We start from the raw sequence: 13,092 nt of genomic DNA, 5'->3' as shown, positions 1-13,092 counted from the left end.
ATGTATTTTCCACCTCATGATGGATGTGTTTTTCATCACACAGGCATAAAAGTGTGTAGGCTTCCCATGCTCTTCCCTGTTTTTCATTGTGTAGGTGTGGTCAGATGTTTGAGTGGTTTCATTGTGTATCCTCAGCAGAGGTTGCCATTTTAATTATTAATTCACAGCACATTGTTTTAATTGTATAATTACAAAAAAATATATACAGTCACTTTATTAATTCTTTCATTTATCTGCTGTAACTGCTTTATCCTTATCAGATGGATCTGGAGCATATAGCAGTACTGCTGTGTGTGTGTGTGTGTGTGTGTGTGTGTGTGTGTGTGTGTGTGTGTGTGTGTGTGTGTGTGTCTCTCTCTCTCTCTCTCTCTCTCTCTCTCTCACACACACACACACACACACACACACACACACACACATACACACACACACATCACACACATACACACAATACCAATGATTGCCCCGCCATGCTGCCTACAATCAGTCTTTGTATTGCAAATAATACTTAATTCAAGATAGTAATCTTTATAATTAATCATATTTTAATTGACAAATCAATAATAATAATAATAATAATAATAATAATAATAAATAGACTTTTGAAATGTCAACTTTAAAAAGATGGCAGTGAATAGTAGACATGCTATAACAATGGAATACAAAAGCTGTTTAAACTGGAATTAATTAATTGATTATCTTTTTAAAAAAAAATAACTAGTTTACTAGTTAAGTTGATTCTGTGTTTCAACCTGTAGTTAATTACAGGATCATGAATAGAGTCATACTAATGTGGTGACGGAAAAATAGTTTAGAACTTGGTTATCTTGTCACTGTCCTTTAGTTTCTGATTGATGTCAATGAATTGAGGATTGTCCAAGCCATACAGATGCTCTGGCCCTGCCTTCTCAACCAAGACTGTTGCAGGGTTCTGTTAAGAAATTCAGACAAAATGTAAGTCTCTTGTAAGGTCAACAAATAACCAAATACCTGAAAGACATAGCGTTGGCTCAAAAGTTTGCATACCCTGAAAAAAATGTTAAACATTGCCATTTAGTTTTAAAATATTACTGATAGTGGAAAAAATTTTTTTTTCTAATTTAAGGATAGTGGTCACATGAAGTCATTAATTATCACATAGTTGTTTGACTCCATTTTAAAACCTAATGATAACTGATATCATCTAAACAACCCTAATCAGAAGTTTACATATCCTTGAACATTTGGCCACATTGTAAACACACAGGCTGACACACAGGGGTTTAAATGGCCATTAAAGGGAAGTTTCTGCACCTGTGACTCATTGTAATTGTAACTAGATTTGTAAAGTTCGTCGCGACAAACTTTGATGTTGGCTTTGACGAGGCAAGTATTCGCAAAGGCCAGTGCTTTTTGGAGGCGATTGGACATAAGGGTCAGTGTTACTTTTGGAGGCAAAACGAGACAGAAAGATAGGGTGCCAAAACATTTGGAGGCAAGTGGAGACGAGCATGTGACGTCATTCAAATACTCCTGAGGAAGTTCCCCTCATTGTTCTGAGTGTTTTGATATGTCACATGTCCATGTTGTAAAAAGTCTTTTGATTTTGCATATTTTGTGGGCGGGGCTACGGCACAACCGAAAGGCCAGTCGGTACACCAATTTAAACCTTTGTTCAGAGTATCACCCTAAAGGAGCGGGCCAAGTTTGGTGTAGATAGTTCGAAAGCTTGCCGAGTTATAAACCTCAAAATTTTATCATGGGAGTCTATGGGAAAAAAGGCCATTTTGAGACCCGGTACCGGAAGTACCGGTACTCGGTTCGCTTAGAAAAGTAATAGCAACAAACTTCAGACCAGGGTCTACAACATATCCGAATTTGGTGCATGTGGCTCGAAAGCCCTAGGCCGCATTAAATTTTATATATTTTTGTCTAAACTTAAATAGGAAAACAGAATGTTTCTACAAAGCCAACATAATTAGTGTCTGTACATAAATAGTCAGTGAGTTATTCAGCTCATGAAATGATGCACTGACTTGGCTGGATACTGCTCCATGGGGAAGACAAAAAACTGCTAATAGACCTACATAATAAGGAGGAGCTTTATAAAGCAGGAAAATGGTATAAGAAGATATCTCAACAGTTGAAAATGCAGTCAGTACTGTTCAAACTCTGATAAAGAGGTGGAAAATGAGAGAGTCTGTTGATACTAAGCCCCGGTCAGGTAGAAAGTTTTCACCCACTACTGCCAGAAGAATTGTTCAGGATGCAATGAAAAACCCATAAACAACTGCGAGAGACATAAAGGCTGCTCTGGGAAAAAAGTGGTGTTGTTATTTCATGGAGCACAATAAGGAGGAACTTAAACACAAATGACCTGTATGTTCGAGTTGCAGGAGATAGTCGTTACTGTGCCCGTGCCACAAAAAGGCCCGACTTCAGTAAACCTCTTATATTTTGGGGCTGTATGAGCTCCAGTGGCACAAGGAAGTTAGTAAAATTTGATGGCAAAATGAATGCAGCATTTTATCAGAAAATACTGACAGACAATTTGCATTCTACAGCATGAAAGTTGCGCAAGGGACGCTCAACATAATGATCCAAAGCAAAAGGTAAGCCCTCCAATGGCTACAGCATAAAAAGTTGAATGTTCTTTAGGCCATCACAGTCTCCTGACCTCAATATCATTATGCCACTTTGGGGAGATCTTAGACATGCAGTTTGGGCAAGACAATCAAAAAAATGTAAAGGAGGCATTTGCCAAGAAGAATGGGCAGCTATACAACCTGAGAGAATTAAGGACCATAATTAATGCTAAAGGGCGATGCACTATTACAAACTAAAGGTATTCCTTTTTGAGCAAAACTGTATATTAAATGTACATATGACAATAATAAGAGGTGTTAAAACATGTGTGTGGTTGGACTTTAATAAACAAACAATTTTCTGTTCAGTTTGGAAATTTTTTTTTTTAGCTGTATACTTCATATTAACAACTGTTTTATGATGTTGTCCTATGTAAAATGAAAATATGTACATTTTAAAGAATTGGAAAAAGATATTAAAGATAAATGTGTCTTTTAACTTACTGATGATTTGAAAGTACAATTTCACACAGAAATATAAAAGTATAGTAAAGAAAAGAAAAACAGGACAGCTGGTTTTAAACCAATTTTAAACATACACTTTTTTAGAGATTACTTGGCATTAAGACTTGCTTTGCTCTGGCCACCTAAGATAGTTCGACATGGATCATCAAACAGGAAACATATGCAGTGATATGTAATTATATTATAATATAGTGTAATTCCAATAATTATCAATTAAAAATAATATAGTTTCAATATCATACACTGCATTAGACATACATAGTAAGAAGCTTTACCTCAGTGTCTGTTCTTCTGCAGCCAAAGCAGATGAGGTCTTCCTTCCTAACAAACATATCTGGGTTTATCTTCTCTTGTTTACAGCCACCTAAGACAGTAGCGTTTACAATCCATTTCATTATTGGATGTTCAGATCTCATCTCACTGTTAATTGTAGTACAAGAAATTGTTAATCTCACCTGTGATGGCACTGACAATTAGCCCAGTGCTCATAGTCACCAGCATGGCAACAGGGCAGAAGTACAGGTAGGACAAAGAGTACCAGGAATCAGCGAGAGCTGGTCTCACAATGCTGAATGATAAACAAGAGGTACATTTTTTGCAACTTCACATTGCACAGGTTATTGCAAAATAAGTGATATAAGGATGCTGTTGTATCAAATGTATTCATAAAATATAGAAATTCATCTGTTTCTGATAGAAAGCAGATAATAAATTTCCCAGTGGTGCATTGTAGGTGACAGACCCTGGAGGAAAAGAATTCTTGCCTTGTGGTTGGTAGGGCTGTACTTGTCCATGCTGCCACTGTAGTGGTTATGTTTGTGTCTCCAGCATTACATCCTGCCACGCTGAGGGGAAGTGGTTTGGTCTTAATTGGTAAAGGAGGGTACAACTGAGCACCAATGCCCACCCACAGGGTTATAATTAGCCCGGTTATTAATCCAGTCAGGCTACCCTGAATACAGAGAGATTCAATAAACATAACACTCTTTCAGTTTAATAGGATTAAACATGATTCATGATACAAAAGTAACTACAGCAGGCTGCCAAAAGATACCAATAATAAATAAGTTGCAAAAAGACATTACTTTTTACGCTTTAAAATAATCAGAAATATTTGTGTAAGTCACAGAATGGAGTTTTACACAATGTGACTTACAATGGAGTTAGCACAACGGAAGAACATGCCCAGCAGGAAAATCCCCAACAGAGGTCCACTGATCATACCAAATACAGACAAGGCAGCCTGAGGGAGGAATTCACCCAAATAAAACAGTATGTCATGACAAATATCATACAGCAAGGGGTGCTGTTTAATATACAGTGAACGCCACATAACACACTCAGAACTAGGATTATAGCTGGGGTTCTCAACTCCAATCCCATTGCTCATTGCTCTGTAGACTTTCAGGCTACTGAATATAAGCTTTAGCTGGTGTGTCAGAGAGAAATGCAGATTAGTAGGGCTCTAGGTTTGGAGTTGAAAGCCCTTTAACTGAGAATATAGCTATAGTAAAATGTATTAAACACCTTTGATAATAAAAATGTAAAATAGTTTACACTTTGTTTTACCTGCAATATACTTCCCATCAAAGAGGCAACCGCTGCCATAGCAATGCACAAAACTCCAAATAAAACACCTAGAAATTTAAAGGGAAAAAAATCATTTACATACATGAAATCTTAAACAATAATCATTTTATTGTGGATCAAACATTAATGAAGCAAAAAGCACCGTGACTAGTGTACATGTATAACTTAAATTTGATAAAATATGAACTACAGCATGAACAGTTGATAGAATATGATATTCTACCATTTAATGGTTGTCTAAATGCCACAGGTGAAATACAAAAGAAAGATTTATATCCCTGTAAGTAATGGTATCATTCTTGTGAGAAGTCACATGGCTAAATTTGGATGAAAAGATATAAAGGTTAGATCTAAAAGTAAGGTAAATGTTCATACCTTGTTTAGGGCTTTATTCGTGTAAAATCAATTAAACTCTAATCATACTGCCCTCACTCAAGTGCTACACTTTAAGCTTTAACCGACAGCAGGTTGGTTTAATAGACATGGTTCCTTGGACAATATTCTGAGGTCATTTTGTTTAGCATTCCTGTGCTCTGTATTATGTTGAAGGGAGTTTATTAAAGGACACTGTTTGCTAACTATTCATGAATTCCTTTATGTGCATTGGGTTGAGTGAAAGATTATGATGTTCTCACTTGTACATACTATACCCGTCCAGTCTGACACACTTATCCTTGTACACTTTGTCAAGAGACTTTTTTCTTAACTTTATTTCTTAACACTAGGCCTCTGTTTTTCCTTGAATTAAACAGTGGATTCACATTTTTCTTTCATTTGAGAAAATAATTAAGTTTTTATGATAGCAGGAACAGTCTTATATTTTGTATTACATTTTGTATCATTTATGAAATTCTATGAAAACTTACTCATGCCCATGTTAATCCATGACAGCTTCTTTTCATTCAAATTGGGCCAAATAGGTTTCACAAAGTCTTCCACTGTGACGGCCACTAGAGCATTAATACTGGATGACACTGTACTGAGACATAAAAGAAAAGTAATTAGCTAGTGACCAGAACAATTTGAACTGAAATGTATATTGTTTGAATGGAGACTGAATGGAGGTGTTTTTTCCCTTACCTTAATGTCCCACTGTATGCAGCTGCTACAAACAAACCAGGAAGGCCTGGAAATTCTGCTAGAATGTCCATTACTAGATATGGAAGAAGCTACACACACATACACATACACACTTTTATATAAAAATCAGGCTTACTTTATTGGAAATAAATAAACTCATTATTTCCAACACTATAGTTTAGTGAGCATCACCTGGTCTGCAGAACCAACATCTTTGTTAGTCAAAGGATCGCAGTCTTTATATATAGAGTACATGGTAAGGCCAGAAAATATTGCCAGACTCACAGTAATCCACAACCCCAACATATTTACATACAACGACCTAAATACAGAAGCAGAACAAATGAAAAAGCTTATATGAGATCTCACTATTTTTAACAAATTTACTCTTGATATTTGAATGCATACTCACATTTTGGCATGGGTTAAAGTTTTACAGGAGATATAGCGCTGCACTTGTGACTGGTTAATGGCATACATTGACACCCACATCAAACTACCCCCGACAACAATGGACCAAAAACTGTGGCGTCTCAGGGGATCTGGATCAAAACTAAAGAGACAATTGAATAGTTAATATTTAAAAAATAACAACTGAATTGAGAGGCATCAGTAGCAGTCTAAGATTTGCACCTAAGTGCATACTTAACGAAACAGCCCACATTGTTTGACATACAAACCATTCCTTCAGTTAATTTATAACACCTCTCAAGCCAATGACTTACCTAAACGCATCTAAGCGCCCTCCATTGTAGTTATCTTCCCAAATCTTTCCCAAGCCTCCCTGAAGCACGGCCCCACGAGCGATGACTGCTATAAACCCAGCCAGCATAATGACCATCTGGAACACATCTGTCCATATTACTGCCTTGAGGCCTCCCTGTTAGGAAGAGCAGAGAGCTGCATGTTACACAGCACTCTATTCACTCACCACGCAACACAATTTTTACATGTCAAACACACAGGACAAACAACATGCAGCATTCATATCACATGACAATATATCCTCACTGCTTTTACAACCTTTTGGAATTTGGGTTGCTTCATCCAATACAGGAGACAAGAAAGATTTCAATTAATCATTTAAAGCTGTTTAGATAGAAACACGTGAATAAATGCCTGGATTGACTTTTGATCAACTAACAGTGGATAATTCAAACTGAAATAATCTTGAGTAAGGATGCATTTTATATGAACTATAAAAGATATTTTTGGTGGTTGTTGATAACAATACTGATAACAAAATAAGTAACTTACTTAGCAAAAAGCACAGGCTTAAGAAAGGGAATCATGGAACATTTCATTAGGTTTGTTTATGTGGGTTGTTGGCTGTTTGTGCTGCCAACAATAAACTATTCATACTGAATTCAATGTTTAAGGCATAGACACATCTATAACTGGGAATTAAGCATGTCTCCAAGGCTCAGTGCCCACTGACCTAAAGTGCTCTCATGCATGCCAGTTTCTCTGCATGCCCACTTCACATGCATGTGAAATCTTATTAGGCATGTAAAACACTGTACCTTGTGCTCATTTTTAATGACTATGTTCACTGATAATTCTGTACAATCTCATATCTGCTGTCCCTTCATTATCAATTGCAGATACGATCTACATGCCATAATATTCCTTATTGTATTTCTAAATGTTATCTGATTTTATTAGTAAAAAAAAATATGAATATGATTGGTATGGATGGTGATGATATATATGAATGAGAATGATACAGGACAGATAAACAATAGAATTATCAGCATCCCTATTCCTGACACCAAATAACTTACCAGGGTGCAATAGATGATACAGACGATGCCTGTGGCCACCAGCACTCCCCAAAGGTCCAGGCCAGTAACTACAACACAAGCAAAGATCACTGTAGTAAACACATTCTATATTATAACTTCAAGACCCATTTAAGAACAGATGATTAAGTCATAACATTTTATATACACTTAATATTTTTACTTTTCTATAACAAGAGTTTTAATAAATGCCTTTATTGATATCAACCATTGTATATTTACATTTTCAATTTTTGATAGAGTGTATACATTAAACAAACTGTTATTCCTTTTTTTTTTCAAATGATGCAAAATCTTATTTGATTTAAAATGTTCTTGTGATATTTGTTATTTGCAACAATCCTTACTCTGATTGAGGGCCAGTGCTGGGGCATAGATAACCATGCCTGTGTACAAAGCCTAGACAGAGAAACAGACATTAGATAATTAGCCACTGATTGGATTTTTTTTATTTATGACTATATTTATTACTTTGGACAGCAGTGCGTCAAGTGATTACATGATGGAAAACAATTTGCGCACATGGCTTTTTTCCATTACAATACAAACACAATTAGGTTATTAAAATGTGTGTTAGTAATAAATAAATGAACACTCAGCTTACTGTCTGGATTATGTACATGGTTGTTCCAATCACTCGAATAGCCTTATTAAAGCGCAGCTCCAAGTACTGAAAAACAAATTGGTTTTAAAATCATTTATGAAACACTCACATACTGTAACCAATTTATAACTTTGTCATAAATGACATGAAATATTTTAATTTACCTTTTAAAAACCTAGAACACTGAACAGTCTTTTAAAAAATAGGAGACTATCAGATTTGTAAAAGAGCATGTTGTGAAATAAAATGATTTATTTTTAACATAATATTTTGGAATCTTTTAATTTGAATAACTTTTATAGTTATTTCATTTCTCTACTAAAATGAGTCAAAAAAGGCAAATAAATAGTACTTTTACTAATTTATTTACCCCCAATAAACTCTGTTTATGTGTTCACTTCATTTTTCCTGTTCAGCCAGCTCTCTTACCTCATATGTACTGGTGATGCCGAGGCGATAGAACAGAGGCACAAAGATCTCTGCAGTGATGCTGGACATGATGGTGTAGGAGAAGGCAAAGAGCCAGAATGCTGTGCCATATCTATAGGCTTCCGCAGGAGTGCCAATCACTGTAATCCCAGACATGAAACTAGCCGTGAGGGACATGGCGACTGGCACTGCTGTCATCTGACGGCCACCGAGCAAGAATTCAGCACTGCTGTTATCTTTGCGGCCTCGGAAAGCTTGAAAGAGCCCAACGCCAGCAGCTACCAAGATCATCCCAGCAAACACCACATAGTCCCAGACTGAGAATGTAGCTGTTGGACCTCCGCCACCAGCCATGGTTGGTAATAACACAATGAAGGCACACGTTCACTTCCTTAACAAAAATTCAATCCACTTGTTTTAGCTTCCTATACACAATCTCAGTGTCATATGTTACAGATTTACCAGGTGCTGTTTGTTGGTCTGTTGTAAATTGACCTTTTAATAGACATTTTACACAAAATTCATAAAAGACATCTGTAACATTCCTCTTACTGTAGCTCACTTAGGCTTTCCTTTTAGGTAAATTGATCTGAAGCTGCTCCCTTCATTCATGTAGAGGAAAGAATAAGTGATAGCATGCTGTCCTTCAGAAGAAACTACAGAAAAAACAAGGGTTAATGATCACTGAGTCTCAAAGATATCCTTGTCACACACGACTCTATTCGATTGTTAAATACAGCTTTTATAACAGGTTCATAAAGTGGGTTTGGCTGATGTAGAGGACGGTGAATGTGTACCAATCTCAGCACAATGTTCAAAAGATAACATTTTTTTGTGTGAGAACATGCTGGATACTTGATCAGGCTGTTCTTTCTATGACTCGTAAACTACAAAAATGCTGCTTACACAGATCAAGGTCACACATTAATTAGCACACATTTTTTCTTATATCATTTATTTCAGCTATTTATTTCAGATTTCAGATTTATTTTTATTTATTTGTTTTAGAATCAAACTGAATAAGAGAGATTAATTACATTTGAAGATAATCGACTGGAAAAAGACTAGAATTGTAATTCTGTTTTATTCTTCATTTACAGTATTGGAACTGTGTGACATTTTCCTTATTATTATCCCTATTGAATTATTCAATAATATAGGCAGTTTTTATCCATTAAGTGCACTTGATTTTTTGTTGTTGCTTTTTTTTAATGTAGCTTGATTACTATTATAACATAACATATGAAAACAGCTCAGTCAGTACACGTCTTTGTCAACTGCTCTGCAATGAATATGCAATGAATACAAACCAAACTTCACCACTTTAAGAATAACTAATTTTAGAAAAACATTAAACTTCTTTATGTTCCTTAGAAATGTGGTTAAGCTACAATTTTAGTAACTCAGTTGCTCACCAGGTGTATATTTCAAATTTCCTAGAAGTGAAGCTTTTCCCTTAAGTGGATACCACGGATAGTTAGTGACCCATGACCTCATCTCCCTCTTTTGCTCCCTTCATTTCCCCCTCACTTGCTTCTACTACTTTCAGTAAAAGTCCCCACCTCTGAAGTATTCTTCTTTTTAGTTTTTTTTTTTGTTCGTTTGTTTGCTTTGGCTTTATAATTTCCCAATAGCATGGTGTTAGAATTATATTCAGTTTCGTTTAACTTTCTGTTAGATCAACAAAATGATGTACAATTAATCATGAACATTTTTGTGTAGTGTGTAACTTTTGTTTCCTGTTCAACAATATACACTATATTTTATTTTATCATTCTGTTGTGTCAACAATAGGCATATAGTGTATATCTGGAACTCCCTGTTCATCAAATTTCCTGAATAATAGTAAAGATATTCAACCTTTTTAGTAACTGCTTTGATAAAATGTAAAGCATGCATTAGTTATTAAACAGTATAACCAAAAATGCTTTGATCAAATGTTAACATACTAAAATCGAATAAGCCATACAGCAATTCATCTTTTATTAATAAAAGATTATGGCTGTAAAATACTTTATTTGATCTCAAGAATAATTACACATAATGAAATGATAACTGTCTGTGACACATTTTTGTAGGAGGAAAAAAATGTTTTTGAGGTCCTGTGTTATTTGTATTATTTCACATTATGCATTCAGCTAAAGTATGTAACTTTTATAACAGTCTGATTACTGAGAATAATGACATTGTGTCTAAGGTCTATTACTATTTTTAAAATTGAAGGGCAAATCTTACAAGGAAACATCTATTAATTTGAGCTGTACTTTGAATATGAGCATAGCGACAAGCACCAGCAGGCCTATAGCATGGTCTAGAGGTGCGTGTAGTGAGTGCAGCTGGGTTGAGGACGAGGCAATGGTTTTATGAATGTTGTGCTATGGGTGATCTGCAGATAAGGAGACAGTGGGATTAGGTAGGAAAAAGGGATCAATATAAAAGCAGAATCCTCACAGAATAAATAGGAGTCTGGCAGCCACTATACACAGGTAAGGAAAATTCTGAGCTTTTCGTTTTAGGTTATACAAGTGTATTGGACTCATAAGTAATAATATGAATTAATAGTTTAAGAAATATTTATTCAGAAATCATATTCAGAAAAATATTCAGCCTTTCATGACACTTTTTCAAGAAATGAAGCACTCAAAAATTTTGACGTGTTAATTTGCATCAACAGTTAAAAACCTGTGAAATTATTATGTACATCATACACTGCTTCTCTTTTCTAAACCTGAACTGTAACCATTCTTTTATTTCTGGTGTGCCCAATCTTCTGACTTTAGCTTGTCAAGAGACACGATGTTTGCTCCTGTGTTCATGGCTGGTATTTTAGGCCATCTTGTTGGATCAGCTGTACCTATGTGTGTCCCAACAGAATACACTTTCTATGTTGAGAAACAAGAATGTAACTACTGTGTGGCCATCAACACCACAATATGCATGGGCTTCTGTTTTTCGAGGGTAAGATACCTGTTGTTTAATGTTTAACTCAGTGTGATTGTGAGTGAGCAAACTAGACCACAGTAAAATAAAGTAAAAATACTTATCAGTAAATGCCAGGCCTTGTGTTACATAAGTAGAGCCTAACAGAGTTTCCCAGAAAAGTATGATGTTACAAAAAAGCTGAAAAAGTTGAACAAGATAATCTTTTTTTTTAACTGCTGCATGAAACTGATTCCAAAGAAATCAAGAACGAACAGGTTTTTTTTCAAGCAGTTTCACACTAACCTTCATAATAATAGTAAATAAATAAATAAATAACTACTTCATTCAAACTGGGCAGAATGTAGTGTTTATACTTATACAGTTTTCCTAGTTTATTTTGAAATCAACATTTTTTCTTATTACATTTCTGTTAATTTGTATGAACACAATATATCACTGAACATAAGGAAGTGGGAAATTTTCACTTTGTTGTAACCATGTGATAACTATAGAGAGAAGTGTGTGTGTGTGTGTTTGTGTGAGTGAGTGTGTGTGTAAGAGAGATAGAGAGAGAGAGAGAGAGAGAGAGAGAGAGAGAGAGAGAGAGAGAGAGAGAGAAAGAGAAAGAGAGAGAGAGTTCATAGGAAATCAGCTTATCAGTCAGAGATATGTATTTTCAGACAGGTAAAAAAGCATGAGGGTGTTAGTGATAAGATGTTTGTATGAAATGTGTGATGATACTGTATGTATGATACTGCTGAATCCAGGGTAATGTGTAATGTAGAATTTATGTAGCATTTATTTTTATGTAGCATTTTTGATCAAGGAGTAATTTAATTTCTTAATTATTCTGTGTTGCATTACAGGTCAAGAATTTTCTGTGTTTTTTACTTCTTGTTCTTGTCTCAGGACAGTAACATGAAAGAACTGGTGGGACATCGTTTTCTATTCCAGAGGAGCTGCACCTATCAGGACTTGGAGTACCGTACAACAGTTTTGCCTGGCTGTGCTCTTCATGCTGATTCTTACTTCACCTATCCAATTGCTCTCAGCTGCCATTGCAGCATGTGTAACACACACAGTGATGAGTGTGCCCACAAAACCAGATTCAGTTCAGCCAAATGCTCCAAACCAGTCCGGCATTTGTATCCCAGTCCCAGGGAGATCGATTACATCTAATCCAGCTTCTGTGATACTTTTTATATTAGCTTTATTTCAGTGTCAGATTGGACACTTGATGACTTTGTTTTGACCTGATCTATACATGTAATAAAAACTACGAATGTAATAAAAACCTGTCTGCAGACAACAGTGGAACTGTTTTGTTTGCTCAGCTGCAGAACATTTATTGCAGTAGTATTCCATGTTATGACCACCATGTTATGACCACCAATCTAGTCATCCTAAAGACTTTAATGAGTGTTTGCTTACTAGCATTAAGGCCAGGACGTTACTGTAAGGCATGTGTCATTGCCTTCTCATTCAAGTCAATGTCTCATTCAAGAGCAGAAACATATGACACTGACTACAATTATGAATCACTTAAAGGAATCAAGGTCAAAGCTAGAAAATGTTG

The 13,092-nt window shown here is 35.6% G+C and overlaps 2 protein-coding genes across 5 annotated transcripts; one reads left to right on the top strand and one right to left on the bottom strand.

The window, feature by feature from the left end:
- Nucleotides 1-527: 527 nt before the first annotated feature.
- On the bottom strand, nucleotides 528-9,314 carry slc5a8l (solute carrier family 5 member 8, like). Its single transcript, XM_060868081.1, has 15 exons — nucleotides 8,595-9,314; nucleotides 8,166-8,231; nucleotides 7,909-7,960; nucleotides 7,544-7,611; nucleotides 6,485-6,639; nucleotides 6,172-6,312; nucleotides 5,952-6,081; nucleotides 5,760-5,848; nucleotides 5,546-5,658; nucleotides 4,659-4,726; nucleotides 4,246-4,332; nucleotides 3,854-4,041; nucleotides 3,545-3,657; nucleotides 3,365-3,453; nucleotides 528-931 (listed from the first exon to the last, which is right to left on the bottom strand). The coding sequence occupies exons 1-15, from the start codon at nucleotides 8,946-8,948 to the stop codon at nucleotides 812-814; spliced, it is 1,833 nt and encodes a 610-aa protein (XP_060724064.1). The 5' UTR covers nucleotides 8,949-9,314; the 3' UTR covers nucleotides 528-811.
- tshba (thyroid stimulating hormone subunit beta a) lies at nucleotides 8,828-12,819 on the top strand. 4 transcript variants are annotated; one of them, XM_060868083.1, is made up of 3 exons: nucleotides 8,828-8,949; nucleotides 11,375-11,552; nucleotides 12,426-12,819. In XM_060868083.1, exons 2-3 carry the CDS (start codon nucleotides 11,391-11,393, stop codon nucleotides 12,693-12,695), a joined length of 432 nt encoding a protein of 143 aa, XP_060724066.1. In that variant the 5' UTR covers nucleotides 8,828-8,949; nucleotides 11,375-11,390; the 3' UTR covers nucleotides 12,696-12,819. The 4 variants fall into 4 exon arrangements, with proteins under 4 accessions (XP_060724066.1, XP_060724069.1, XP_060724067.1 ...); XM_060868086.1 differs by having other exon boundaries at nucleotides 8,933-8,949; nucleotides 11,467-11,552; XM_060868084.1 differs by lacking the exon at nucleotides 8,828-8,949 and adding an exon at nucleotides 10,888-11,080 and having other exon boundaries at nucleotides 11,467-11,552.
- The last annotated feature ends 273 nt before the right edge of the window (nucleotides 12,820-13,092 follow it).

The sequence above is a fragment of the Tachysurus vachellii genome, chromosome 4 (genome assembly GCF_030014155.1).
Source record: "Tachysurus vachellii isolate PV-2020 chromosome 4, HZAU_Pvac_v1, whole genome shotgun sequence".
NCBI classification, from domain to species: Eukaryota; Metazoa; Chordata; class Actinopteri; order Siluriformes; family Bagridae; genus Tachysurus; species Tachysurus vachellii.
The sequence above is the reverse complement of the archived record's forward strand: the minus strand, read 5'-3'. Positions and strand labels throughout refer to the sequence as shown.

Excerpts from the sequence above, each read along its gene's own strand:
- slc5a8l (XM_060868081.1), bottom strand. The coding sequence starts at position 8,948 with ATGGCTGGTGGCGGAGGTCCAACAGCTACATTCTCAGTCTGGGACTAT. Across the intron at positions 4,727-5,545 it reads ATGGATTAACATGGGCATGA|GTGTTTTATTTGGAGTTTTG; the intron begins GTAAGTTTTCAT and ends TTAAATTTCTAG. Across the intron at positions 3,658-3,853 it reads ACAGCCCTACCAACCACAAG|CATTGTGAGACCAGCTCTCG; the intron begins GCAAGAATTCTT and ends TTTATCATTCAG.
- tshba (XM_060868083.1), top strand. The coding sequence starts at position 11,391 with ATGTTTGCTCCTGTGTTCATGGCTGGTATTTTAGGCCATCTTGTTGGA. Across the intron at positions 11,553-12,425 it reads TGGGCTTCTGTTTTTCGAGG|GACAGTAACATGAAAGAACT; the intron begins GTAAGATACCTG and ends TTCTTGTCTCAG.